Below are 12,326 nucleotides of genomic sequence, written 5' to 3'. Positions count from 1 at the left end.
GAACAATTCGATGCCCTGTTCCGGGGGTGCCACGGTGCTCAATGTCCTTCTTGTTCAAGGACAATTCCCTCCTCCCCGAAATCGTGGGTCCCTTCCCACGCCACAGGAGCGGGGCCCAGGGGACGCTGCGGGGCTTACGTAGGGGGTTGCAGCGCCCACGGGACCTGCTAGCCCCTCAAGAAGTCCCCCTTGTCCCCTAAAAAAATGCCTTCCTGGGGGTGCACGGCTGCAAAACCCTTGGGTAAATGCACGGGGCGAAGGCTGCGTGCCAGCGTGGGGGGGACAGCAGCCCCCCAGCCCCCTGCTCAGCAAGCGACAGCTTAGAAAAAAACCCAACGCCTTTATTCAGCCCTTTCCCGCACAAGGCACTTAAATAGCTGCAGGTTCAGCCGAGCGGAAGGGCACCGGTCCGCTACCGTGGCGCTGGGTCCTCACCCCTACAGGAGCATCCCTCCCTGTCCCCCACCGTCACACCCTCCCCAGAGTCTCCGTGATGCCCCCCAGGTCAGAGGGGAGGCTGGCTGCTGCAGGGCACCCCCAATTCCCCATCCCGCATTGGTTAGGGGCAGAGGGGGGTCCCACCCGGCAGCCCCACGGCGGAGCAGCCTGCAGCGGCAACGCTGGTGTCGCCGGTCGCGGCAGGGACGTCCTGGTCCCCGTGGGACGTCACAGCTCATCCTTCCCCACCGCGACGGCAGCCGGTGGTTCCTGCTCCGGCTCCCGCAGCAAATCCCCCTCTTCTGTGCCAAAAAGCATCTTCACCAGGTCGTCCGCCTGCACGCGCTCCTGTGGGGCAGACCCACAGCGATAAGCACGGCCGTTGCCCTGTCCCCCCGGCCCCGCAGAAAGCCCACCCGCTGCTGGGGAGGGGGCTTACCCGCTCGCTGTGCCGAGGGTCCAGGGTGAACCAGAGGGCGATGGCGCAGCGCTGGCCCTTGGTCACAGCTTTCACCCCGTGGGGGTTCTCCGAGCCAGAGGAGAAGCCCACGGCGCGGCCACACTGCGGCTGAACCTCCGCCTGCGACGCAGGGGAGACCCCAGTCAGGATGCAGCCAGTAGGCGAGGGGATGAGTCGGTCCCCCCAGCCCAACTTCATCCCTCGTGGGGGCACAGGGGACGGGGCCAGCAGGCAGGAGCTGGGCTTGGTGCTCCACGTGGACCCTCAAGGAGCTGAGCTACTTACGGTCTCGGTCTTGGCATCCAGCTCAGTGAAGTAGAAAGCTCCTCCTTCAAAGTCCCCGTTGAGGTAGAGGATGGCACTAAAGGACACAGGGAACAAGCGGAGGTGACAACCGTCACCACAGCTCCAGCAAGCAGGCGAGTCTGGAGCTCCAACACCACGGCAAGAGCCCAGGCCGTGTTGTCCTTTCACCCTGCTTCTCCCAACCCAGGTGCCACCAAGCCACGGTGCCCTCAGGTGGGGAAGCTCTGGCTGACAGACACCACTGGTACCTGTAATCCCGGAAGGTGTAGGCTGGCGGTTCCTTCACACAGACCAGGGCCTCTGCGTTGAGGATGCAGTTGTCCACGTGCACCTCGTGGCTGTTGTCACTCCGGCCTTCTTGCTTCTCTAGGGTGGAAGGAGACCTGGCACGTCAGGGCCCCTTTGTCCCTGCAGGACCAGGGTCTGTCCCCAAGTGCCATGTGCTTGGAGGTGACAAGAAAGTCACCTGTAGCCTAAAGCCCTCCCATTGGGAGTGTGGACCATGAGAGGCCATTTGGGTGGCGCAAGCCTCTGCTGACTCGTCCCATGGCATCTCCACAGCCCTCCAGACACAGCCTCTCCCAGCATCTGATCCCAAACGCCTCTGGGTGCTGAAATCCAGCACGGCATGAAGCCGCCTGCCCCACTGGAGGCAACCAACAGAGCTGTGCTCATCGTCCCAAACCAGGCTTTGGGACAAGCTCCCCACACGTCCCTTTTACGAAAAGGAGCAGGTTGGGAGCAGCAAGGAGGTCTCCAAGGAAAGGTCCAAGACCAGATTACCCCAGCTGTTGGAAGGGACTCGGACAGGACAAGAGGCTGAAGCAGACTTGCTTCTCCTCGGCTTGTGCTCACCATCGATGGCTGTCCGGCAGACCAGGTGGGAGTAGGAGAAGTGGAGCGGGACCTCCAGGCGGAAGTAGGACTCCATCATGTGCCGCACCTTCTCCGTCACGTTGTAGTAGAGGTAGGCGCTCTGCAGAGGCACCTTGCCCTCCTGGCCCAGCTGCGAGGGATGGACGGGACACGGCCTCAGCCTCAGGCAGGCTGGGCAAGCACGGGCAGCTGCCTGCCTTCAGACCCTGCCGTCCCTGGTCTCCACAGCCTGTTTCTCCCCTCTGCCTGCAGCCACCCTAACCTTGAGGGCCTTCAGGACAGTCACACCGTAGAAGGTCTCGCTGGGGGTGTGAGGAGACGTCTTCCCACGATAACCGTCCCCGGCTGAGGCAGCTGCCTGCAAAATCCAATCGGCGTTACCGGGCTGACTTCTGAACCGCAGGATGGGACCCTTCGGCATCCCCTGCCCGCTCCTCCCGTCCCCGCGCTCACGTTGGTGAGTCTCTGCAGCTCCCGGCACTCCTCGGCAGAAAGGACCCCGTCCACCACGACGCGCTGGGAACCGTTCAGGGCCTTGGAGTTCATGGTGACACTGGCTCCTTCGTATACCAAGGGTCCACCTGTGGCACAAACGGGATCAGGAGGATACAGGGATGGGTGCCACCAACTCTGAGGAACAGCACTGGGGGAAGCTGTGTCCTGCCACCCGCTCCTACCACCACCCACATGGAGGGACCGCGGGCTGGCAGCGGGGAGGTCCCCATCCCACCTCCTCTCCCAGCCCTCCGCACCTTCTCGGATGAACTTGCTCATATCGGCAGACTCCTTGGCCTTCTCCTCCACCAGCGTCTCGATCTCCTTCATGAGGTTGCCGATTTCCTCCGAGATGCGCGCCGCTGTCTCCCGCTCCACCCTGGGCATGCAGCAGCCATCAGCAACACCGCCCCACTGTCCCCGCATCGGGAACAAGGGGCACCGGGACCAGGACAGGACGAGTTGTCTCCAGGGGCCGGTGACAAAGCCCAAGGTTGGACAGAGTCATCTCAACACATCCCTCACCCCGAGCTGCTCAGGATGACCCACTCATCCCCATCACCCCAAGGGCTGATGAGGGGAGAAAAGTTCTGCCTCTCCAGCAGCCTCTTCCAGCCCAAACACCAAAAAAACTTCCCTGGCAGCAGCTCCATGGCCATGGCCTTTGGGCCAAACCCCGTGGAGGAAGAGGGGTACATCCCATCGGTCCCCACGTTGGGTAGGCTTGGCCATCAGCTTGGGAGAACACTCACTTTTGTTTCTCTCGCAGCCTTTTTGGTATCACCTCTTCGGGTGTCCACGTGTCCTGCAGCCAGAAGAACAAGAACCTCAGGAGCTGGAGAAGGATCTGTCTGGGATGCAGACCCCTTGTCCCCTTCCCAGCCAGCCACTGCGTCCAGCCTCGTCCAGCACAACTCACCGGGTCCACGAAGGGGATGCCGAAGATGTCGTAGCTGAAGAAGAGCAGCTCCTTCTCCATCAGGCTTCGCTGGCGGTACGCCTGGATCTCCTGCGGTGAGGGGCAGAGGGATGGGGTGAAGCTACGGCACCAGGGCTCTGGAAAGACCCCGAGCGAGGGCAGAAGGGTGCTGGGTTCACGTCATTCCTGCCATCCTTGCTCCAGACCCACAGCCCTGGTTTCCCAGTCCCTCTGGCAGCCAGGAAGCAAGCGGCTTTCCCCATCCCGCATGAACTTCCCTGTCCTGTGAGGATGAGCCCTGGGGAGAGGATGGGGGACAGAGGCACAGGCACGTCCCCCCCGCAGGAAGCTCTTTGGAAGCAGATTCCCTTCCCTGCTCCAGCTGACATGGGGCTGAGACCTCCGCCCCTGCCTACCACCTCCCAGGCAGCACCCGACCCAGCTATTCTGAGGCCAGACCCTCTCCGTTTTAAGCAATTTCACTTCAGTTGTGGAAGTCTGTCGCAGAGGTGGGCTCAGATCCTCCTAAAATGTCTGTTGGTTGGCCTTTCGCAGACCTCTCCCGCAGGAGCTGATCCATGTGCACGAGCCATCAAGCCTTCACTTGCCCAGAGACGTTTTGCCAGTGACGTTTTTCAGTCTCTCAGCTATTTTCCAGCTTGTTGGGTCTTGCATCCATCCATCCATCCATCCATCCATTCCCCTCCACCTTGCCACCAAAGAGCAAGAGCAGACCCCAAAACCTCTGCAAAGGTCCCCAAAATGGGGAGGTGACGTCCCTTGAACGGCTCACCCCAGCCGGTCACTCACCTCTCGGGGTTGGATGGGCCCTGCCAGGTTTTCCCCCAGGACGGCGGTGTAATAGGCCAAGTTCTGGTTCATCACCTCGTCGTTTGGGAAGAAGAGTAAATAGGTTTTGGCGCACTCAATGGCTTTTTCGTAATTGCCATCTGCAAAGAGAAACAGTGCCGTTACAGGGCGCCCAAGAGCGTCAGAGACAGAGCAAACACGGAGATGGAGGAGAAACGGGAGAGAAAGTCCTCGTTTTCTCCAGAGAGCCTCCCAAGTAGGGCAGATACCCTGAAGCAAAGATTACTCCTGCTACAAAGGAGTCCTAGGTGCTCTCCTGCCTCCAGAAATCAGCCCACCAGAAACCAGGGCCACTGCTTGGGTCATTTTCTTGCTTGGAAAACATCTTGAAGCCTATTTCCAGACGGCAAGACCCAACCATTTCCATGCTAACCTACAATTTTCAGCCACTTAAGCACCCTGAGCCAATTCCATGCACAGGACTGCAGCCTTTTCATCTTCTTGGACCTTTTTTTTTTTTTTTTTGAGAAATTTGCACAGAAACATCTCAGATTTTTTTTTCTAAATAGGTGAATAAAAAATACAATAAAATTAGGTGTATTTGCCTGGAACTAACTGCTCTGGAGGGGGAGGGTGCCTCTGTGGTTTGGAGCTGGCAGGAGAAAAAAAAAAATAAAAGCTTCTCTAGGCTGTTATTTCACTTGGAAAGCAAAGCTGCCCAGAAATTGAGCCTCTGAAGTGACACAGGGGGTTCTCGCAACCAGGCGGAGCGAGACCCAGCTCTCCTGCTGCACATTTCAGGCCAGAGGAGCAGGGCTGTGCGAACCTCAGTGAAAGGTCCTCCACCAGCACCAGTAAAGAGTGGGGAATGGGTGGGTTTAGAGCCACCTGTGGGGCAGGACTTGGAGGTACTGGCAGATGGAAAGCTGGACATGGGCCGGCAACGTGTGCTCGCAGCCCACAAGGCCAACCGCATCCTGCGCTGCATCAAGAGGAGCGTGGCCAGCAGGTCGAGGGAGGGGATTCTGCCCCTCTGCTCTGCCCTGGTGAGACCTCCCCTGCGGTACTGTGTCCAGTTCTGGAGCCCCAACGTCAGAAGGACGTGGACCTGTTGGAGAGGGTCCAGAGGAGGCCACGAAGATGATGAGAGGGCTGGAGCAGCTCTGCTGTGAGCACAAGCTGAGAGTTGGGGCTGTTCAGCCTGGAGGAGAGAAGGCTTCGGGGAGACCTTCTTGCAGCCTTTCCATTTGTAACGGAGGCTTACAAGAAATACGGACACAACTTTCAACCAAGGCTTGTAGTGACAGGGCAAGGGGAAACGGTTTTAAACTGAAAGCGGGTAAGTTTAGGCTGGACATAAGGAGGAAATTTTTTATGCTAAGGGTGGTGGAACACTGTCCCAGGTTGCCCAGAGAGGTGGTGGAAGGCCCATCCCTGGAAACATTCCAGGCCAGGTTGGCCGGGGCTCTGAGCAACCTGGTCTGGTTGGAGATGTCCCTGCTTCTTGCAGGGGGGTTGGACTGGATGGGCTTGAAAGGTCCTTTCCCACCCAAACCATTCTGTGACTCTAAGATCTCTGCCTGTGAAGAACGGCCCGTGCAGAGCACGACATCCGGCACCGATGGCCAACAGAGGACAGGGCAACGAGCTACTCACTGTTGTAGTAGGCAAACTGGAGGTAGTTGAAGTGTGAGGGCAGGAAATCCTCCAAGGGCTTCTCCTGACCGGGCTCCGAAGCCAGCTCCGTAACGCAGCCCTGCTTGCAGCTTAGCACCTGCATGTAGTGATCTGGCGGAGAAGAACCTCGTGTCACCGCTTGCGGTCGGCCAAGGGGCAGTGGACAGGACCGTGAGGGGTCTCCACTCCAACCTCCTGCTCACAGCAGGGCTGTTGAGCCCCCTCAAGGATGGGGGTTGCCCATCAATGGTGGGGCTGTGCTGCTCTATGGGGACAGAGTGGCCATCCTCAGCCTCCCGCCCCCGTGTCCTGCTGACCCCTCTACTGTTTCTCCACATCCTTCTGGAATTTGGGGGGAGGGGTGTCTGGGCATCACCCCCAGAGCTGAGAGCAGGCAAACTCTTCCCACTTATTGGCCGCGCTCCTCCTAGTGAAACCTAGGATGGGGTTTGCCCTCTTTGGGGAACCCATCAGATCTTTGGGGACCACCACCCCCCAGGTTTGTCCCCAACTCTTGAGACGGGACGTGGCACACGCGGCTCCCACCGGTGAGGGCCTGGAAAAGGTCCGCGTTGTACTCCAGGTAGTTGTAGCCCTCATAGTCGTAGGGTCCCTCGCAAAGCGCGCGGCACTCGGCGTCCGCCACGAAATACTCCCCCAGTGCCTTCTCCAAGTGGAGGACGGCGGCTGCCGGCTGCTCCTCCGTGTAAAACCGGACACCCAGCCGAAACTCGCTCTGCGGAGGGATGAGAAACGATGGGGCGGGGTCCGGCACCCCGCTCCCTGTGACGGAGCGCCCGGGGGGGTGCCCTGTCGCCACGGGATGGGCCTCCAGCACCAAGGTGGCATCTCACGAGCTTGCCGAGCCAACAAGCCGCGCGCGGTGTTGACCTCCCAGGGGCCGGCAGCGGAAGGCGAGGCTTTCGGAGGGGTTCCCCAAGGCTGGGGAGTGGTGGTGGGGGGGGGTCTCACCAGGTGGGGTTTGGCCTCCAGGTCGGTGAAGTCGCCCTCGCGGACGCCCGCCATGGTTCGGTAGTACTCCAGGTTCTGCCTCATCTCCTGGTGCCCGGGGTTGGCCGCGAAGAAGGTGTGCGCGGCTGCCGCGGCCTGCGCCGGCCGGTTCATCTGGGAGGGAGAACGGGGATGGGGGGCGCGGGGGGGTGAGGCGGTGCCCGCCCCACGGCGCGGACCCCCGTGGGGTACGGAGGGGACCCCCGTCCCCAGGACATCCCGGGGGGGTCCCGCAGCCGGTAGGGAGGGCGGTGACGGGGGGCGGTAACGGCCGGCTCCGACGTGGCACTGAGCGGGGGGGGGCGGGGCGGGGCGGGGCGGGGAGGGCCCGGGCCGCCGTCCCACACCCCCCACCCCACCGGGGCGGGCAAGCAGACCCCTCCCGCGTCCCGGGATCGGCCCCCGGTCCCGGTCCCGGTCCCGTACCTTGAAGTAAGCGACCTGCAGGTAGTTGTAGGGGCTGCGCTTGCTGAACTCCCGGTCCAGCTCCTCGCCCAGCCGGTACCGGGAGGGCTGGGGGGGCCCGCAGCCCCGCAGGCAGGCGGCCCGGTGCAGCAGCCCCCGGAAGAAGAGCAGGTCACGGAGCACCGGTTCGGGCTGGGTCTCGGTTCCTTCCGCCGGTCCGGTCGTGGCGTTGGCGCAACGTAAACGGCACCGGATCAAGCGGGAGCGGACGGCCGCCCGCGCCCGTAGAGCCCGTTCCATCTGCAGCACTACGGCGGGCCAGTCGCCCCGAGCGTACGCCTCGGCACCGGCGGCGAACAGAGCGTCCGGGGGCTGGGCCGGCAGCGGGGGGTCGCCCGGTACCGAGATCGGCACCGGTTCCGGTAGCGTCGCCGCTGCCACCCGCGCCAGCACCGCCAGCAGCGGCAGCAGCGCGGGCAGCGCCATGGCCGAGCCTCGGGGCCGCGCCCGCCATGGCCCCGCCCCCGCACCGGGCACCGGCGAGCGCCGCGCCCCGCCCCCGCCCCGCCCCCTTCCCGCCCGCCGACCAATCGGCGCCCGCCGGCCAACCGGCGCCCGCAGCCTCGCCCCCGCCGCTCGCCCATAGCTCGGCCTTGCAGCGGAAGTCCCACCCCCGGCTGGGCGGAAGGGGCGGTGCTCGGCGGGCCGGGAATGGCGGCGGACCGGGGTGCGGAGCCCGCGGGCCTGGCCCTGGTTGAGGGCAGCGCAGGCCGCGCCGCCCGCGTCGGCGACCCCGGGGACCTGGTGGCCCTGGCCCGGCAGGTGCAGCAGGTGAGGGCCGGGCCGCGGAGGCAGGACCGGGCCCGGGGACTGCGCGGGTACCCGGTGTCCCGTTGCCTCCAGGGCCTTGGCTGGCGCCCGTGAGGGGCTGAACCGTAGAACATCCCGCCGCTCTCCGGTGTCCCGGCGGCTTCCCAGGGTGTCCCGCAGTGCCTCCCACCGCATCTCGCTGCCCCTGCCGGTGTTTCCCGTGCCCCAGTGCATTCCAGTTCCCCAGTGGGCCGCGCTCCCGGGACTTCCCGTCGCACCTCGCTGCCTCCTGCTGTGTCTCCCAGAACATCCCACTAACCTCCCAGTCCATCCCAGTACGCTGTACTGCTTCCCAGCACATCCCACTGCCTTCAGTGCCCCCCCACTGTGTCCAGGTGTGTTCTGCTGCCCGGTTGCTCAGGCCATCCCAGCACCTCCTGGTATGTCCCGTTCTCCCTTCAGTGATACCCAGTCCATCCCAGTGCCTCTGAGCCCACTCCAGTTCCACCTGATATGTCCTACTGCTCCTCCCAGTCCATCCCAGTGCCTCCCAGAATGATGTGCTATCCTCCCATTGTCTCCTAGTGCATTCAACTGCCTTCCAGTACGACATCCTAGCCCAGTATGTCCTTCAGAGCTTTCCTGTAAGTCCTACTGCCTCCTCCCAGTGCATCCCACTACCTCTCTGTCCACCTCAGTGCTTCCCAGTATATCCTACTGCTCCCCTCCACTGCCACCCAGCCGTGGCTGTTCCCACTGCCTGGGCCCTGCTCCCCGGCTGTCACCCCGCTGCCCGGGGACGCCGTGGCTGCCCTCCCAAGCTGCACGTGGCGCCGCTCCTGCCCCACTCACAGCCCCGTCAGAGCCTCCAGCGAGGCTGTGACCGCCGCTTCTCCACCGCACGCCCAGCACGGCAAGGTCCGAAGGGCCGCGGCTCTTCCCCGTTCTGACCAAACCTCGCCTTTCCTCGCAGGCAGACGACTTCATCCGAGCGAACGCCTGCAATAAGTTGACTGTCATCGCTGAGCAGATCCGGCACTTGCAGGAGCAGGCTCGGAAGGTGAGGATGTGTCCGCGAGTCGGGCCTTGTGCTGGCGAGGGGAGGGAGATGAGCACCTTTCTCAACTGCCAGCCATTTGGGACCAGCTGCGGCCTGGACGGGAATCACGGCCAGGAGCCAAGTAGAGAAGATTCAGTGGGAAAATAATGAGAGTTTATTGTCTGGTATCAGCTGCGGATGGGCTGGGGGATGTTTTCAGTGCTTTCCCCAAGTCCTCTGCACATCAGGGAGGACTTCTGTTAAGGCGGAGGAGCGAGAATGGCCAGTTGAAATCAGCCCCGGTGCCAGAAAGGATGGAGAGATGACTCTGGCTTTAGGGCAGACAGCTCCTCTCACCGCAGCGTGTGCGCTGTGCTCCCGAGAGGACTCGGCGCAGTGGGGCGGCAACGTGGCTCTGGCTGGATCTGAGCCCCTGGGAGAAGTTGAGCTGTTACCTGATGATGGGCTTGCATTTCCAGTTTGTCCCAGCTCATTTGCTGGAGGAGGTGGCCCCGGCAGCAAGCCCAGCGGGGCTCAGCTGTCCTCTTCAATTCCGACCTCACCCTCAGGGGTGAAACCTCAGAGCCTGGGCGGGAGAGGATCTGCCAGTCACTGCGACTGGCCTGCTGCCATCAAGGCCACTGCGTCATATGATCGTTAACTGGTGGGGCCGGAGCTGTGGAGCAGTCAGCTGGTGGAGCTGGGGAGATGAATTCCCCTTTGTCTGCTGGCCCTTTCCTGGGGAACTGCAGCAGGGAAGCCCCCAGGTTCCAGCAGCTGCGTGTGGAGACAAGGAACGAGTCCAGCACGTGGTGGGGCCAGGCACGGAGGTGAACCCGGGGCTGCGGTGAAGAGGTCCTTGGTGCTCAGAGGTATCTCCACCTCCGTGGAGAGGTGCAGGAGCTCTGAGGTCCGGGTGGCAGGGGAAAACTTTCTCTCTTTGGAAAGCGTCTCCTTCCTGGGGCAAGGGAAGAAGTGCTGCACGAAGCCAGGTGTGCGCTGGGGAGGACGAGGCCTCGCGAGTGGCCTGTCAAGTGAAGTATCTCAGGCTCTGGCTAAGAGGCAGTAGTGTGCTGTTGGTTTATTTCAAGTGCGGAAATTTGGGGTTTTTTAGGTCTTGGATGAAGCTAACAGAGATGCTGATCTGCACCACGTGGCCTGCAACCTCGTGAAGAAGCCAGGAAACATTTACTACATGTACAGGCGGGAGAGTGGCCAGCGATACTTCTCCATCCTGTCTCCTGAGGTGGGTGGTTACAGCCACCAGAAGCAGGGAGGGGAAAAAAACCCCACATTTCTGCTGCTGGGGCACTTCTGGACCTCAAACAAAAGCACCAGCTCGATGGGGACGTTTGTTGGCCTTTGTCCTTGGTCTGAGTTACTCTGCCGTGTTATCAAGTTCTCTTGGATCTTGGTGGCTGGTGGGCAAGAAGATCTTTGGTGCGTGGATCTGAATTCTGCCTTGCGGTCCCTGCGGTTCTTTCTCTGAAGAGCTGCACACATGCGCTGGGCCTGCCCTCTCTGGTGTGGCTGCCTGGCAGTCCGGTCTCCTTGGGTGCTTCAGCCCAGGGGAGTGAGTTTGTCTGCAGCTTGGTAGGGGTGGTCTTGGCGGTATCCTCCTTCCAGGCCGCCCGTTTTCTTACGCACAGAGTGAAGGCTTCAGAGCAAAGCACCAAGCAGGTGGAGGAGCTCTGTGCAGGTCAGGGAGATCTTGTATCCCCAAGCCTCCCTCTGTCAGCAGCACTAAGCTTGACCTGGTCTTAGGCTCAGGTCTAATAGTTGAGCCTATTTTTAGGTTAGAAAATGAGATGGTCACATAGCTTCAAAGGTTGGGGTTAGGGAGAGCAGAGGTTGGGCTGAGGGAGAGCACAGCACAGCTCCAGGAAAAACCGAGCAGCAATGTGAATCTCTCCTTTCTCCTCCAGGAATGGGGGACCAGTCCCCACGAATTTCTTGGTGCTTATAAGCTCCAGTACGACATGTCCTGGACTCCGTTTGAGGACATTGAGAGACGAGATGCTGAAAGAAACATCCTGGACAAACTGCTGACCCAACAGGCGGCGCTGCCCCCGTGTACGGAGCCCAACTTCCAGGGCCTCACCAAGTGACACGAGCGGCCATGCGGGACGCCCCGCGCAGGGTCGCGCAGTGCCTGCACGCTGCCAAAGGCAGAGCGAGGAATGAGACCAAGAAACAAAACCGCTGATGCTGCCAGTACTTGCTCTGTGCTTTAACGAGACTGATTCTGCATTCAGTCTTAACTGGATTTTTGGGTAATTGATTTCTTTGACTTGGGCCAAGCTGTAGTGAGAGGCGGGTAACATCAGGTGGAGTCATTCCCAAGGGGGCTTGGGGCAAAAAGCAAACATGCTTGGGGCAGATGTGATAACGCTGTAAAATACGTCCTACGCAGCTTTGGTGTACCTCGCTGTGACAGCCTGCAGCAGGTAATGACTTCAGGGCTCCTCTTTAAAACGCTCCTATTTAAGAAGCTCTGCGGCCTGGGAAGAGCGGTCAAAACCTCGCGCTGAAGGGTCTGTCCCAGCTGGTCTGAACCCCTGAGTCTGAAACGTGGGGTGACCTGGAGTCCTCTTCTCTGGGAAGAGCCTCCTCAAAAGTGCCGTGCAGGCTTCAGGTGCTCTTCAGAAGGTGGGTGTTTCACAGTCCTCATGCCTTCCCCTTGGATTTGAGTTAATGAGCTGCCAGGGTGAGACAGGAATGTGCGAGGACACTGAGTGCCTCTGTGGCAGAGCAGTGGAGAAAATAAAATCAATCAATCTTGATCTTAAATGTGCCTCCAAGACAGACCCAGTGTCCTGCCTGCGTGGCAAGGGTCCCTTTGGCTTTACCAGAGTGGCATGTGTTGCTGGTAGGACATCTCCAGGCTCTCTTTTTTTTCCACCAAGAACTGGGGAGAGGCAAAGATCAGACCTGCTGAGGAGACGTCTCCCCTCTGCTCAACTGCACAAGGCTCCTCCAGGAGCTCGCCTGCTCCTCTGCGAGGAGCCAGAAACCCACCAAGGGTGGAGGTGGTGCTTCTTGGTGGAGCCCAACTGCAAGTGCACTTATGGTTGGGCTCC

General features: G+C 61.2%; 2 protein-coding genes across 2 annotated transcripts; one reads left to right on the top strand and one right to left on the bottom strand.

Annotated features, from left to right (window-relative positions):
- Positions 1–426: 426 nt before the first annotated feature.
- Positions 427–7,899, bottom strand: P3H1 (prolyl 3-hydroxylase 1). The gene is made up of 15 exons (XM_086764332.1): positions 7,419–7,899; positions 6,954–7,106; positions 6,528–6,717; positions 5,961–6,092; positions 4,305–4,444; positions 3,495–3,584; positions 3,328–3,380; positions 2,833–2,954; positions 2,534–2,661; positions 2,343–2,438; positions 2,060–2,210; positions 1,453–1,570; positions 1,184–1,259; positions 878–1,018; positions 427–786 (listed from the first exon to the last, which is right to left on the bottom strand). The coding sequence occupies exons 1-15, from the start codon at positions 7,881–7,883 to the stop codon at positions 667–669; spliced, it is 2,175 nt and encodes a 724-aa protein (XP_086620458.1). The 5' UTR covers positions 7,884–7,899; the 3' UTR covers positions 427–666.
- A 202-nt stretch (positions 7,900–8,101) lies between these two features.
- C21H1orf50 (chromosome 21 C1orf50 homolog) lies at positions 8,102–12,029 on the top strand. Its single transcript, XM_086764366.1, has 4 exons — positions 8,102–8,228; positions 9,181–9,267; positions 10,361–10,492; positions 11,172–12,029. The coding sequence occupies exons 1-4, from the start codon at positions 8,109–8,111 to the stop codon at positions 11,352–11,354; spliced, it is 522 nt and encodes a 173-aa protein (XP_086620492.1). The 5' UTR covers positions 8,102–8,108; the 3' UTR covers positions 11,355–12,029.
- Positions 12,030–12,326: the final 297 nt, after the last annotated feature.

Source organism: Chlamydotis macqueenii, chromosome 21 (genome assembly GCF_036417535.1).
Source record: "Chlamydotis macqueenii isolate bChlMac1 chromosome 21, bChlMac1.mat, whole genome shotgun sequence".
Lineage (NCBI taxonomy): Eukaryota > Metazoa > Chordata > Aves > Otidiformes > Otididae > Chlamydotis > Chlamydotis macqueenii.
Note: the sequence above shows the minus strand (reverse complement) of the source record. Positions and strands in the feature narration are given on the sequence as shown.

Excerpts from the sequence above, each read along its gene's own strand:
- P3H1 (XM_086764332.1), bottom strand. The coding sequence starts at position 7,883 with ATGGCGCTGCCCGCGCTGCTGCCGCTGCTGGCGGTGCTGGCGCGGGTG. Across the intron at positions 3,381-3,494 it reads GCATCCCCTTCGTGGACCCG|GACACGTGGACACCCGAAGA; the intron begins GTGAGTTGTGCT and ends TTCTGGCTGCAG. Across the intron at positions 2,955-3,327 it reads AGGCTGCGAGAGAAACAAAA|GGTGGAGCGGGAGACAGCGG; the intron begins GTGAGTGTTCTC and ends CTGCATGCCCAG.
- C21H1orf50 (XM_086764366.1), top strand. The coding sequence starts at position 8,109 with ATGGCGGCGGACCGGGGTGCGGAGCCCGCGGGCCTGGCCCTGGTTGAG. Across the intron at positions 8,229-9,180 it reads TGGCCCGGCAGGTGCAGCAG|GCAGACGACTTCATCCGAGC; the intron begins GTGAGGGCCGGG and ends CTTTCCTCGCAG. Across the intron at positions 10,493-11,171 it reads TCTCCATCCTGTCTCCTGAG|GAATGGGGGACCAGTCCCCA; the intron begins GTGGGTGGTTAC and ends TTTCTCCTCCAG.